At 44.6% G+C, this 13,693-nt stretch overlaps 2 protein-coding genes and 1 long non-coding RNA gene across 8 annotated transcripts in view; 2 read left to right on the forward strand and 1 right to left on the reverse strand.

Moving 5' to 3' along the window:
* The window catches only part of ADD3 (adducin 3), a 110,572-nt gene extending 105,628 nt beyond the window's left edge, over positions 1-4,944 (forward strand). For 5 of the 6 annotated variants that reach the window (XM_067300224.1, XM_067300220.1, XM_067300222.1 and 2 more), the window contains 3 exons: positions 418-541; positions 1,846-1,938; positions 2,581-4,944. In XM_067300224.1, the coding sequence (XP_067156325.1) occupies positions 418-541; positions 1,846-1,938; positions 2,581-2,879 (516 nt within the window). In that variant the 3' untranslated portion in view covers positions 2,880-4,944. The remainder of the gene's footprint in view (positions 1-417; positions 542-1,845; positions 1,939-2,580) is intronic. The other variant, XM_067300221.1, reaches the window with a different exon arrangement.
* A 4,821-nt stretch (positions 4,945-9,765) lies between these two features.
* LOC136992476 (uncharacterized) lies at positions 9,766-13,076 on the reverse strand. Its single transcript, XR_010884748.1, has 2 exons — positions 12,179-13,076; positions 9,766-12,054 (listed from the first exon to the last, which is right to left on the reverse strand). It is a non-coding gene; the product is annotated as an uncharacterized lncRNA (long non-coding RNA).
* A 94-nt stretch (positions 13,077-13,170) lies between these two features.
* Positions 13,171-13,693, forward strand: part of MXI1 (MAX interactor 1, dimerization protein) — a 56,913-nt gene continuing 56,390 nt past the window's right edge. The window contains exon 1 of the mRNA XM_067300226.1: positions 13,171-13,363. Within this exon, the coding sequence (XP_067156327.1) occupies positions 13,207-13,363 (157 nt within the window). The 5' untranslated portion in view covers positions 13,171-13,206. The remainder of the gene's footprint in view (positions 13,364-13,693) is intronic.

The following is a 13,693-nucleotide window of genomic DNA, read 5'->3' on the forward strand; positions in this document are numbered from 1 at the left end:
TGTTCCAGTTAGACTCCTAAACCAAGGACGTGAGGGCATGAGGACAGTTATTTTCGTACCAAAAAAGTCCTAGAACTTAGGGTATTTACCAAAAAATGCAGGAAACCTTTTGTTTGGATTCCTGTTGTTTAAGGACTTTCACTTCTCTGAAGAATATCTTGGTCCCAGAACTTTAAGCTATTGAGACAGGTCTCTCTTTGGAAGCTGTCCCTCTTGGTAGAAAAAACTCAGATAATGATTGTGCCAATGTAATTCAGTGGTGATTTACACCTCAGTGGTCACTGTTATTTGAGTCAGTTTTAGTGTGTGTGTGTGTGCGCGCACCACCAAATTTGGGGCCAAAAAGAGACATTAACCATGTATATCTTGTTTCTTTCTTTTTTTAACTACTAAACTTTGTGGTTTTCTCTTTTCCAGCCAATGCAATTTGAAGAAGATGAGCATGCGCCACCAGCACCACCCAACCCCTTCAGCCATCTCACAGAAAAGGAACTGGAAGAGTACAAGAAAACGATTGAGCGCAAGCAGCTAGGGTTGGAAGGTCAGTGGTGCATTTAAGTGTTGGGATTTACATTTCAATAATCAGCAGTTCATTTTTAGTTTGAAAATACTGTAAAAATGTAAATGTGTTAATTATTAGCATGTACTATTGGCAATTACTTAGCTTTAGAAATACTCATTCCTTGAGATATATAGAATTTTATTTGTTAAACGCTTGGGGGTTTTTTTGTTTTTACTTTGGTTAAATCTGAAATTAAGGCAGTGAAAGCTTTGCACAGAAATAGGGTTGACAAAAACACATTTTAACATAATGAGTTTTTATGTTAGAATCATAGAATAACTTAGCTTGGAAGAGCGTGAAGGTCACCTAGCCCAACCTCCTGCTCAAAGTTAATTTCAAAGTTGATCAAGTTGCTCAGGACCATGTCCACCTGAGCTTTGAATATCTTTAAGGATACAGATTCCACAACCTGTCTGGTAACCTGTTCCAGTGCTTAACCACCCACACTGTGAAAGTTTTGTTAAGTAAGGTAAATGATACATGAATAGTGATCCTATGAAAACTAATTTTTGTCACTTAATTAGGAAATATGTGGCAAGAGAGAAAAATCCTGCGACCTTGGGTTCTTTTGATAAATGTTCAGATATCAGAATTCACAAGAAAAAACTGTTAACATCTCATTAAGAACATGAAACATTCTGATATTTTATATTTGGTACCACCTTGTCGATAGGTTCTCCATTTTCTGACCCTCAGATTTCAGTATTTTTAATACACCTTGTATTTTCTTATTTCCAAAAGCTTAAAGAAGCAAAGATAGGGCGTTTCAGTGACTTTTCCATTATCCTCCCAATACTCAACTCATCTACTTTTGCTATGACCTCTTTATATCTCTCTTCCAATACTACTCTTCCATAGGGAATTACTAATTCAGTTTTTTGGTTTGTTTGGTTGGTTTTTTTTAACAATTGCACTTACTATGCACTCTTCTTCACTAATATTGTGTAATAAAACAACTTTTCTGTATATCACGTTCAGGGCATAGTGTAATAATTTCTTATAACAGCAAACTGTGGCTTGTGGCTAAGTAAAACCATGGGGCATGCTACCTGGAATTCAACCTCTCCCCCTTTCTGTGAAACAACTAATATATAGTGGTTGTTAATGGATGAAATTTTGTAATTTCATAATCTACAGAGTTTAAAGTACGTATTGTAACTTCTTGAGGTTATCAGCATGAACAGTACAACGCTAGCAGAGCTGTAAATCTTGTAGCACTAGCACTGACATTCTTGCCTTATTTTTACTTTTGCATGGCTACTAATTCAAATCTTGTCCTGCAGATGCTGAACAGGAATTATTCTCAGATGACTCATCTGTGTCACAAATTCAGTCACAAACTCAGTCCCCGCAAAATGTCCCAGAAAAATTAGAAGGTATTCCATGTAATTTCTGTAAAATGCCAGTGGCTCTAACCTGAGTCATCTGCTCTCTTGTTGCATTCTTTACGTTTACTTGAAGTCGACTGAGCAAAAAAGAACCGAGTTTTACCAGAATGCAGGTGGGAGTCTGTGCAGAAACCCAGTTGCTTTTTACCCAATTTTTCCTGATGTGGAATTCTCACAAATAGAAAATAACTCGTGGCATACTGAAATTCAGATATTTATGAGATGGGGGAAATGGATATTATATATTGCCTTTAAATGAAGTGTTGATTAGACTTCTTGACTAAGAATTTTCCAGAAACAGCTAACAAAAGGCACTTTTAAAGGTTGGTATTTAAGGTTTCTGTATGTAATGGCTGTGTTTTCATAAAGTAGTCTCATGCAGTAAAACAGAATCCTGGGTGTGCTTGAGACTGTACAGCTATATATGTACCTGGGTAAGATAAGGTCGGCTTTTCTGCCCCTTTTCGTTTAATGACATTTTCACAGAATTTGTCTGTTTACGACGAGTAAGAATGCAGATAAAGAAAGCAACAGATCTGACAGTCCCGACTCGCGTCTTATGCTTGTTTCAGTACAGTCTTTTTGCATGAACATAAATATGAATAATTGCAAAAATCTCTGTTGTCTTAGAAAACCATGAAGATCTGTATACCCAGAACGCTAACCTAATATCCGCAGAGCTACCTGTCGTGGTGGTAAATGGCAAAGACGACGCACACGACGTGGAAGAAGATCTCGCCAAGAGGGTCAGTCAGTTAACCACTAGTACTGTGGAGAGCGTAGAGATTACGATTAAAACCTCAGAAAAGATCGAAGAGGCCCTGTCCCCTGAAGGGTCGCCTTCCAAATCCCCGTCGAAGAAGAAGAAGAAGTTCCGTACTCCATCTTTTCTGAAAAAGAATAAAAAGAAGGAGAAGGTAGAAGCCTAAGTGCAGTTCTGTTGTGAGGAGACATTGCACATTTTAAACATTTAAGTTGACCATTAACAGAGTAGTGTTGGGGGGGGTGCAGTAACTGGACTTTTAACCTAAACAAAACGGAACTGGAAGAGGTTTTGCTTTAAAAAAAGAATAATAAAACATTTTCCTGTTAATTGAAAATTAATTCATCTCTCACTTAAGTGTGTCCAGAATTGCTATGAGGGTCTGAAACATTCAATAGTTTCATGTAGAACGACACTGGCAGGTGCTTGAACACCGTCATAGCGAGATCAAATACCATCGCAGTACACGGCAGCAATTCTGCTTGGAGCATTTTGCAGACCTTAAAATTTTCAGTACAGTTAAAGTCTTTAACAAAGTTACTGTTGCGTGATCATGTGACTTTTTTTTTTTAAACTGCTGTCTCATTTGGTAACCAGATCATACATTTTTGTATTGTGATTTTGACCATATATTTTGTTTCTGTACCCCTGTTTGAGTGGGTGCATATTAACAGCACACCTTTAAATCTTTTTAAGATTAGATCATATAGAAATATTATACACTGGCACATAATATTAGGGGGAAAACTGTGTAAGAGAAAGTTTATTGGAATTATACAAAATGTCTAAGAATTCCATTCATCAATAACTTTTTTGCCAAATATTTCATTTTAGTGAAATATAATTTTTGAAGACTTCTTTTTTATTCTATCAGTTGGGGGGAGAAATACCCTTATTTTTCAAGAAAGGGGATTTTATACACTTAACATTGATAATTTAGTTTAACTGGCAAAACAAAAAAAAAGATTTTATATGTTCAAATGTTTGTATACCATTCAGTATAAAAGTATTATAAGCATGTGAACCAAGCATTTAATAGTAGAGTGTATTTAAGAATGCTTGGTTTAGAATATACTTAAATATAATTCAGGAATCCAGGGACTTAGAAATCAAAAGATAAAAGCGTATAAAATTAAACTGGATTCATGTTTAAAACTTACTGTTTTTTTTTTTCCTTGCGGTATTGCTAATGAATGAAGAAAAATAATCTCTTAACATAACCAAATGAAGGAAACAAAACTGATAAAGGGAAAGTGAAATAGTAAGCAAATAGGAGGAGACAAAGAAAGTAGAAGTTTGGTGATTATTTTTTATTAAATATATGATATGGAATGTGGGGTATTTTTATTAAATCAGCAAAGTTACATTTCCATATTAGAAGTTTTAAATAATTTGTATGGATTCATACGGAGTGCAACACTTTTTTTTTTCCCTTCACTTTCGTTTTAATTTTAAAAGGATCTCATGAATCTGTGTTGTCCTTTGGATGAACCCAGAGCAAATTGGAGCCTAGTGCCATGGGTAAGGGTGGTACTGCCACTTACTCATTTTTACTGATATTGTCATTTTACTACTTTTACTGTATTGTAAATACAAACAAGCATAGAAATTAACATAGGGTTTTTCTTCGCTGTGTCAAATTTGTCTGTAAATCAGTCATCACAGTAGGAAATACATTTAAAAGATCCATGTGATTCCCGAATTGCCGGTTGAAATATTATACAATATATAAATTGTTAAATATGGCTGGAGAGTGGTTTGGCATGCAAAAATGTTGATTATAGCATGTTTGGGGGCTGGTTAGCTTTGACCGTGTAAGTGTGATAATGCAACGTTGGAATGGATCCTGGAAACAATTTTCTAGCTATCACTAAATACTGGAATCGGTGTTTTTAATCATAGTGGAAACTTTCAGTTGCTTACTTTGTTTTTTATGTTCTACATTATTTGTGTTGTATTACAACATATGTAGAAACAGTAACCTGTGAACTACGCTTTTCATAACTTTTTTAAAAATATATCTAAATGAATGCAATGTGCATAAATATTTTTTAAAATGCAACCGTGAACTATTTGCACCTTTTGCTAATGCCTCTATTTACTTGCTTTGGCATAAAGAATGAGCCAGCCAACTCTGTGTCCTGTGGAAAATATATAAATGTTATCTGAAATTGCTCATAGATGTAATGCTAATTAATGTTAAATCACAAATAAACAGTATTTTAAATAGACGGACTTTGTGTAGCAGCCTTTTGTTTACACAGTACTCTCGCATCTCTTCCCTGTAAAGACATGCGTTGATTCTGCACACTACTTGTAAAGAATTTACGCTGAAGACAGACTCTTTCTTGAATTTATATGCTAAAAACTATTGTTTTCTGAGAATCATGTGACAAAAAATGGGGAATTGTCAGGCAGGAATTTTGGGCCCTGGCTGGGTTTGTGCTGCCGGCGCTCCTCGCCTGGGCAAGGTTCTCCACCCTCTCGTTCTGTCTGTCTTTCTCTGCTACGTGGGTTTAAGAGTGCTTGCTTCAGCCGTAGGACTGGGGAGGTTTAAGGGCCGTGCAAGTAGATAGCGTGGAAACAACTTGTGTGAATTGCCTCTTTTTTTTTTTTTCTTTTTTTTTTTTATATTAATGAGTTCTTTGTAGTAAAGCTTTTCTTTCAAAGTTATTTGAAGACATCCATGTCATGGCCGGCCAGCAGATGGTATACCTCAGAACCTCTGAGGCTGCAGAATTTCAAATGTTATGTTTTTATAGCTGCATCAACTCTGTAAAATGTCTTTAAGGATCTTGCCAAAATGTTTGTTTTCTTTGTCCTTCCACAAATCAGCCTTTTGTTTCATTTTCAAGAAGGTCAAAATCTAGCCCTCTGAGTCCAGTGACAGTTTCATGAACTCTGTCCCAGCGTAGAGGATGATTTTGGTTCAGCATTTTGAATAACTAAATCTTAACTTAATTTCAAGTTATTTTCTTACTGTTTCTTTCTCCAGGAGCATCTACAATCTGCTCAGTGCTGTAGTAACATGAAGCGGACACCATATCAACACTGGGGAGCTTTCCCTGTAAGGCTGAATGCATCCGTAGTTTCGTTCTGACGTGAACTCCCTTTTTTCCCAAGAGTCCATGAACCACAACAGCCCCTTCACGTTCCCTTGGACCTTGCTCCTCCACAGCGTTACAAGAAGGGTCCGAGAGTCTACGAGCCAAAGCATGGAAATAAAGTAGATGTTAATCCCAGGCATAAGGTATGTTGAGGCTCAACAAATGGCCTTAGGAAGCAGGAGGCCTTGGAAAAACCGAGCTTGAAAACAGATCACTGACACAATAGGTCAAGAGCAGTAATTATTACACGATAGGTAGCAATTATTGCTATCGGGACGCTTAGCCCAAGAAAGTCAGGGAAGGAACAGTGTATCCTATGAGGAATTATACACGAGCTATTGTGTAAGAACTTTTTTAAGGAATTGAGGTTGTGCACCTTTACACCCCGCTCTTGTCTATGTACGACAAAACGACTAAAATCGGAGTTGTGATCAGGTGATCACCCACTAACAACTTTTACAGGCTCGCACAGTACTCTGAAGATGAGGGTTACATAGCAAAACAGGTTTTGCCTCATTTGCTGCAGAAATTTGAAAGTGTTGTTACTGAGGCTTTAGATGCTGTAAGGAGATAGGATGATGTCATGGTTAAGGCTGTTATAGGCCGTTTTGAAAAATACTTCCCTGCCTTGCCAGTTAAGTTATTGTATCGTGTTGAGTAAATCACTTAAATTGTTGTTTTCTCTGGTGCCCAGAGCTTCTGTTTTCTGGATGCTCATTTGCAAAAGTGCTGAGTTTTCACTGCTGCAACTGCGGAGAGCTCTGTGGAAACCTCTAAAGTGTTGCACAACGCGAAGTCCCCGGGAATGGGGGAAAGACCCACTGCAGCTCAAACTGGGCACACAGGTCTGAGGGAGACTTCTAACCTTAGCGTCCATGTGCTTCCATTACGCTTTCTGCAAGCTGGAGGGAAAATGCCTCCTCCCGCTCCGATGGCTGTTCCCTGGATTGGCGTTTGTCGGGTGCTGTAATGGGGAAGCCTGTTACGTGACGAAGAAGTCTCGTGTCCTGGCCAGGTTTGAGCAATGCAGAGCAAATAAGACAAATGACCTCATACCAAACAGGGAGAAAACAAAATATTGAATGATTGCTCTTTCGGTGTCTGTCGGTGAGCCGGCATGTGAAACGAGGTGGAGCACGCATTAAAAGCACTAATTAAAAGCTGTATGGTAACGCGCACGAAGAAGGCGGTTGGACCGCAGTCAGCCCGTCTGTGGGCGCTGTGTGCGCGGTGCAGGCAGCGCTGGCAGCCTCGCGGGGAAAGCCTCGAGCACGTTCAGGGGAGATGCACTTTTCTGATATTTTGGCTGTCGCAGAGCATGTATAAACTCCTATTTTTAGAGACTTACAGATCGGCCAAATTTGCACAGACTTTCATAGAAATAGTAAAAAGCACATCCCTAATATAAAGGTTACTCGCTCCTTTGCTAAAATTTGTGATAACTCTTGCAAAGCCAGCAGCAATTTAAGTCTCTAAAAGAAAAGATTGCCAGAATGTAATATGGATCAAGTTGTATATTTTTCTATAGCCTTGTTCTTTGGAATTGTACAATTACATTAGCTTTAAATTATATATATGCAGACAGTGCGGGCCAACACATCAAAGCAGTTTTGCCTTGGAAGAGCACACAGCATGGAAGGGTTTAGTCAGCTCTGATCAACTTGTAAACAAACAGACCAAAGCGATATGATGAGAACTAAGGCAAATGTGATAATGTAATAATATGTAGTCTAATGTAGCTCTAGTGTTACCCATTAAATATCTTTATATTTAATCCTGTAAAAACACACTACTACTACAATAGTGGTATAAGCTCTCCAGGGCAATTATGTGGAGGAGAGGGAGAGAAGGTGCATTTCCTTGGATGACTTTCAAAGTCCCCTTACAGTTAATTGCTCCTTTCTTCTTTCTGTATCTGTAAGAAGCAATGTATATTCCAAAGTAAATATTCCAAAGTAAAAATTCCAAAGTATGTATAGTCCAAAGTAAAACCCAGCCTTTGAAAGCTGAAAATTCAAATGGCCATTAGATGGCATCAGTTTTTCATATTTGCTGCATCCATCCTTGTATTTGGAAACATTAACAAAGAGCTTTCAAATAAAGTGTTTTGGTGTAGATTTTGTGGGCTCTATTCCAGTTTCCGCGCAGAGATGAAAGCAGACATCTGGCTTCTGGACTCATCTGCTATATCAATTCATTTCAAAATCCAGAAGTGGAATGTGGTTTGTCTGGGAAGCGAGACTCTTCCACTTTATTCGATGGTTTCTCACTTTTACAACTAGTTAAGAATGTATTTTTGCACTCATGAGCTTACTCCGCTGAACAGAAGACTATCCTGTGTTCAAAGCTTTCTCTCCGACAACCTCACCCACAGGGTAAGTTTGACTGGTGCTGCTCTTAGGGCTGGCTGGCTCTCTTCAGCGCTGGACGCAGAGCGTGCCGACCCCGTGACAGCAGGGTTGTGAATGCCTACCGAATTGAGGTTAATAAGATATAAACTACCCCAGTTCTTCACTCGAGGGGGTAACGTGGCTGAGAACCAGCAGCTTCAGGTGCCTTATAGACAAGGGCAGAGCTTTGCTGGTCTCACCCTCCGGTTTAGCTCTGGATATGTGAACGGAGGATGAAACATCAGGTGACTAGTGGGGCAAACTGCATCATGGCAGCTCTGTTCCTAGAAACAAGGCCGACAGCGAAGAAAGATATTTAAAAGTATGAGGGAAACCTGCTTGCTTTTGGAGAGGAACCGCAACAGTTTGGAGAGTTGTTTGCAGCTTTTTTAAGTGGAATAGCATGCTTTGCCTCTGGCTCAACCCATTCACCTATCCTTGCTCTTTAGCAACTAAATTCTGCCAAAGTCTTTGTACTTTTTGTGCTTCTGGGTCTCAGTCTCTGTCTCTGAATGCAAATTGTTGGAGGTTGAAGGCAAGTTCTCAGGCAGTATCACTGTAAGCTCACCCTGTTCTTGCGCTTCTCTCCAAGTGTTGTCAGCTTGTTTTTGTGGAAACAGGCTGTTGAGCTAGTTGGGCCTTCATTCTGATCCATTACAGTTGCTTACAAGTTAATTGAACTTGAGAAGGGAAAAGGCCTTAGTTGTTAATGTTTGTGCCATTAACTGTTGTGTGGGAAGATATTTGAGAGCAAAGAGAAGTGGATGCCCTGAGCTCTCTCCAAGAGAGAAAAAAGACATGTCTGACTTTTCCTTTTTTTTTTAAAAAAGATGTCAGAGTGTTTCTTACTTGGGATCTGCCTGTAAATGAAGTCACATAAAGGAAAAATGATTTTGAACATGTGTTTAGCAGAATTTCCTTTTCGGTCTGTCTTGCCTGACTTTTCTAGTTTCTTCTTCCTATCCTTGGTCAGCATTTGCACTGGATCAAACCCAGGGAGAGAAAACTAAAGGCTCAACCTCATGTGAGACAGATGCAATCTTTTTTCCCCTCTAGGATTTTATGTTTAGGTGTGATATTAATGCATCCATATCCTGCAGGTCCGCAGCTTCTCCTTTAAATCAAGCAGTGCCATGCCACAAATCTAGTGCTATGGCCTGAATAGGAAAAATACATCACGTTATCTTGGCAGAATCCCAGGTTGCATTTAATACAGGGTCTGATAATGCAACATGTTAAGTAAATGGGGGTCACAGTAACAGCCTGCGAAGATGTACGACTCGGCGGTGAGCGTGCGATTGCTGAAATCAGCAGGCGCAGACACCATGGAGATAAAGGTGCTGCTCGCCCTGGTGCTCAACTGCCAGCCTTAATAGCGAGCGCTCTGTCCCCGCCAGATAACGCGGCCACGAAATGCGGCTCTTCTTCCTTGCTCTTCCGAATACAGATTTGTTCCCCCTACCTGCCTGATAAGGTCTCATCAACTGTCAAAACCAGCAGTTTCCCTAAAAGTTATTTGCTCATAAAGTGAAAGCAAAGTTCAAAGATGACTCACCTCGCCAGAGACCAGGAGACTTCCCAGAGCCAAGCTCTGCTGGAGTCGCTGTCCCTGTTCAGCGTTGCTCTGAGACTGAGGTTGCTACAAGACAACGGGAAACATAAAAATAACGGATTGGTTGCTTTCGATAGAATTAGTCCAATTATTTTATTTTAAAGTGTCTTCAATACAGATTAATGACCAGCCGCTTGGACGTTTCCTGCTCTGCTCTTTTCTGCCGAAGCTCTAGCTAGGACCCGGCTGGCATCGGCGCGGCGCGAAGGTGGGCCAAGCCGTGGCCCTGCGTTTGCATCCCCCTCCTCCCTTCACCCGCTGAAAAAGTTAAGTGAAAAATGCCTTTTCCTTTCTAAGGGTGCGAGCGGGGCTGCGTACCAACGGCGTGGAAAGAAAATATCAATTAGGGGCTGCATTAGCCGCTGGCGGCCCCACAAAAGCTTTGCGCTGCCGCGGCTTTGGGGCCCGACGGCTCGGGCAGTTGAGGCGCGAGTGTCTCTCCAGGCCAACTCCACTTCGTTTTTCCATCATTAAGGTGCTGCCAGTTTCTCAGGGGGGGTTTTGTGATTCAAATGCTGGTTGCAGTCAAGGGCTGGAGCTCACGGCCGGCACGACCAAACAGCCCCGGCCCAAAGCCCTTGCAGCGACAGTGCTTAGCGTATTGTAATTTTAAGGCACCTTTCGCTATAGGTTTGCAGCGGTGGCTTGATGTTTCCAGGCGCCTTTGGACGCTGCCATGTTTTGCTATGTTTTTTGCAAAAACAGAGCTCGTGCTCCAGCTACCGGGACGGCGAGAGGTTAAAAAGCCGTAACTAAACGCAGAGGGGAGGCCGCGCTGAGCGGGAGCCCTCCGCTTTCGGGCAGCGGCCGGCACTGGTGGCTTTTGCCGGTTTCGACCTTTGGCAGCTCAGCTGCTCCCCCGCCGCCGATCAGTCTCCTTGCGCGGGTGCGGAAAGCTCACGTGTTGCCTAAAATCAGGCGCTGGAATTAAGGGCCGGACGCTTCTGGCGCGGCTCCCGCGCCGCGAGTCCGCCGGCGTTCCCGGCTTCGCCCTCGTCTTCTGCCTTCGTGGCCCCTTTGACGTCCTCGCGTCTCTAGTGGGCGGCAGCAAAGCGTCTCGGAGGGCAGCACCCCTCTCCTCCGTCCGGCTAGACCGCTCTCAGACACCAACAAATACGTATGTATTATATATGTTATGTGTATCTGTACATTTTTTTATACGCACACACACAAAATCATAATTATAGATATATATGCACACACACACATATATACACACACATACAAAATACATACTAATTATATCTACAAAGGTTTAAATCATTAACCCTGCTTGGCTTTAGTTTTATTTTAAAGTCGGTAAGCGTCAACATTCAACCAGTTTTAGGAATACGCCGTGCACGTTTTTAGAGTTTACCTGCACATATTCAACAGTGTTTATTTACATCTAATGTGCAATCGTATCTGCTTCAATATCGATCTCCTGGCTGGCAGGTCATCGAAATCCCGTCGTTCTCCTGCGGCTGGAGCGGTTGCCCCTTCCCGGCTTCGCTAATCGCCCCCCAGGAGGCGAGCAGGCTGCCTTCGCCACCGTTTGCGTACGGGGGGGAGTTAGTTTTTAGCGATTTGCTTGGAACCAGACGCTGCTCCAGGCTGGCGTAAAAGTATCTTTTGTTGTGCGAATTCGGCCGTGCGCGTGTGTGTATTTTTGACGGCTGCCTCTAATTCGATAGCTGCGATTACAGATTGATTTCAGGCTTAGGCACTGTAACTTCCCTGGTCCTAGGGGATTTGCAGCACCTCCTACCTCTCGCTGTTACCCGAAACCCTCTGAGAGAGGCAGCGAGCGGGTTACAGACCTTCGCTCCCGCCGTCCATCCCCAGCGCCCATCCTGCTCGCTAGCCGGCTGCGCGGACCGAAGCGCTGGAATACGGCAGTCCCGGGTGTCGTCATGGCAGGCAGAGATAACAGCAGCTTCTTGACAGCTCCTTTTATCCCATTACTCTCCTGTTGGCGTAGTATCTATTTTCTGTCTCTAGGAGTTACCTTGCCAGTCCAGTTGGTTCTGTGTCCTGCGCAAATTCATTCCCGTGACTGTCAGAGAAAGCATTTAACACGGAGAGTAAAAACGGGGTGTGCGTTTATACAGACACGCACGTATGTGTATGTGTGCATATATATATGTATGTGTATGTATGAATTTGCAGCTCCCAAAGTTCTCAGCAAAAGCGCGTTGGCAATTTCCATTTTCATTTTATCCTTCCCAAGACTGTTACATTCCTCAGCTGCCTCTGCCAGGAAAAAAAACGTTTGTGCAAATGTAGTTTAAAGAAAACAAGAAAACAAAGCAAAAGCGTCCATAAAACATTCTCCCTACTACATACATATACATATGTATATACAAAATGTATATACCTCAGCTGGGAGTTGCAGGTAACAAGTTTTGCTTGCTTGGGCCTCCTGCAGCACAGCTTTGACATGTGCGCTCAGCTCAAGCACGCGGGCCGCGGCACGTAGACGTTTGCTGACCCGGTCTGCGCCTCGCCAGGTCTCAGCGGCGCTGCCCGCGCGCCTGGAGCAACGTCGGCCGCCGGCCAGCGGAGCACCGATCGCCTCCGCAGCTGCTTTCCTCTCTGCATCGGTACTGGCTATTGCCCGTTTTCTTGCACGTGGCTGTTTTATCCGTAGCGGTAAGCGTGGACCTGGGCGCTGAGCCCGCGCGAGGCGGCTATTTGAGATGAAGCTGGTTAAAAGGCCGGAGGGGAAGGAGGCAGGAGACCCGGAGAAACGAGAAGAGGCTCGGACCGTCGCGGAGCCCAACGGGGGCGGCGGGCCGGTGGCGCTGGGGTGGCCAGAGCCACGGCCGCAGGACCTACGCTTACTGATTCCTGTTAGCGAAGGATGCCGAGAGGCAAATACACTCATTTTGCCCCCAAAAGCTTCCTGGCTGACTCGCTGCAAAATCTGTGGGCCGTATGGGAAAGTTCTCCCCAAAGGTTTGAACGAAACCAAATGAACAGCACGGGGGACCCGAAAACAGCCGTCTTCCTCCTCTTCTGCTTTCCGTCCTCAAAACGAGCACAGGTGTTGGGCGACTCGTGCGTTTTTACCTGTGCTTTGAAAAAGCAAGAGGGAACGCGAAGCGCTACCCCTTCTTTCACCCCGCCTCAAGTTTGCTCCCGCGGCGTTTCGGGCAGCCCGCTCCCGTTTGGCTCCCGCCTCTTCCCGTCCCGGCCGTGACTCTCCCCACGCGGGGCGCAGCTCGCGGCAACCGCGCTGCCCCGCGGGCGCCGCCGCTCTCCGCAGGCGCGGGGGGGCGGGGCGGAGCGGAGCGGAGGGGGGGCGGCGCTAGGACCGCGGCGGCGCCGGCTGCGCGCACACCGCGCACACACACACGCACACGGAGACACACGCGCGCACCGGGCGCCGCCGCCGCGGCGAGCATGGGGAAGCGCGGGCGGCCGCGGAGAGAGCCGCGCGGCGCGGAGCGCTGCCCCCTCGGGGACATCTTCAACACGGGCACCGGCACCTTCCTGCGCAACGTGCAGGTGCTGCTGGAGGCCGCCAGCTACCTGGAGCAGATCGAGAAGGAGAATAAAAGTAAGTGCGCGGCCGCGCGGAGAGCCGCCCGCTTGCGCTGCCGCTGCGCTGCGTCTGCAGAGGGTCCTGTCCTCCCCCGGCCGCTTGTTTATAGGGGAAAAAGAAACTTGCGGCGGCGGCTGGGGGGTGGCACGTCCGCGCGGCGCTCCCGCGGGCGCGGGCACAGTCACGTCGGCGAGCGGCGGCGCCCGCGGGGGGGGGGCGGCGGCGGCGGCGGACAAAGGCCCGGGCCGCTGCGCGCCTGCGGAGCGCCGGCCCGGCCACCGCGGCCCCGCCCCGCCGCGGCGCGTGGTTCGCACATGGAGCCGAGCCCGGCGCGCTCATTGGCGG

Source organism: Apteryx mantelli, chromosome 7 (assembly GCF_036417845.1).
Source record: "Apteryx mantelli isolate bAptMan1 chromosome 7, bAptMan1.hap1, whole genome shotgun sequence".
NCBI classification, from domain to species: domain Eukaryota; kingdom Metazoa; phylum Chordata; class Aves; order Apterygiformes; family Apterygidae; genus Apteryx; species Apteryx mantelli.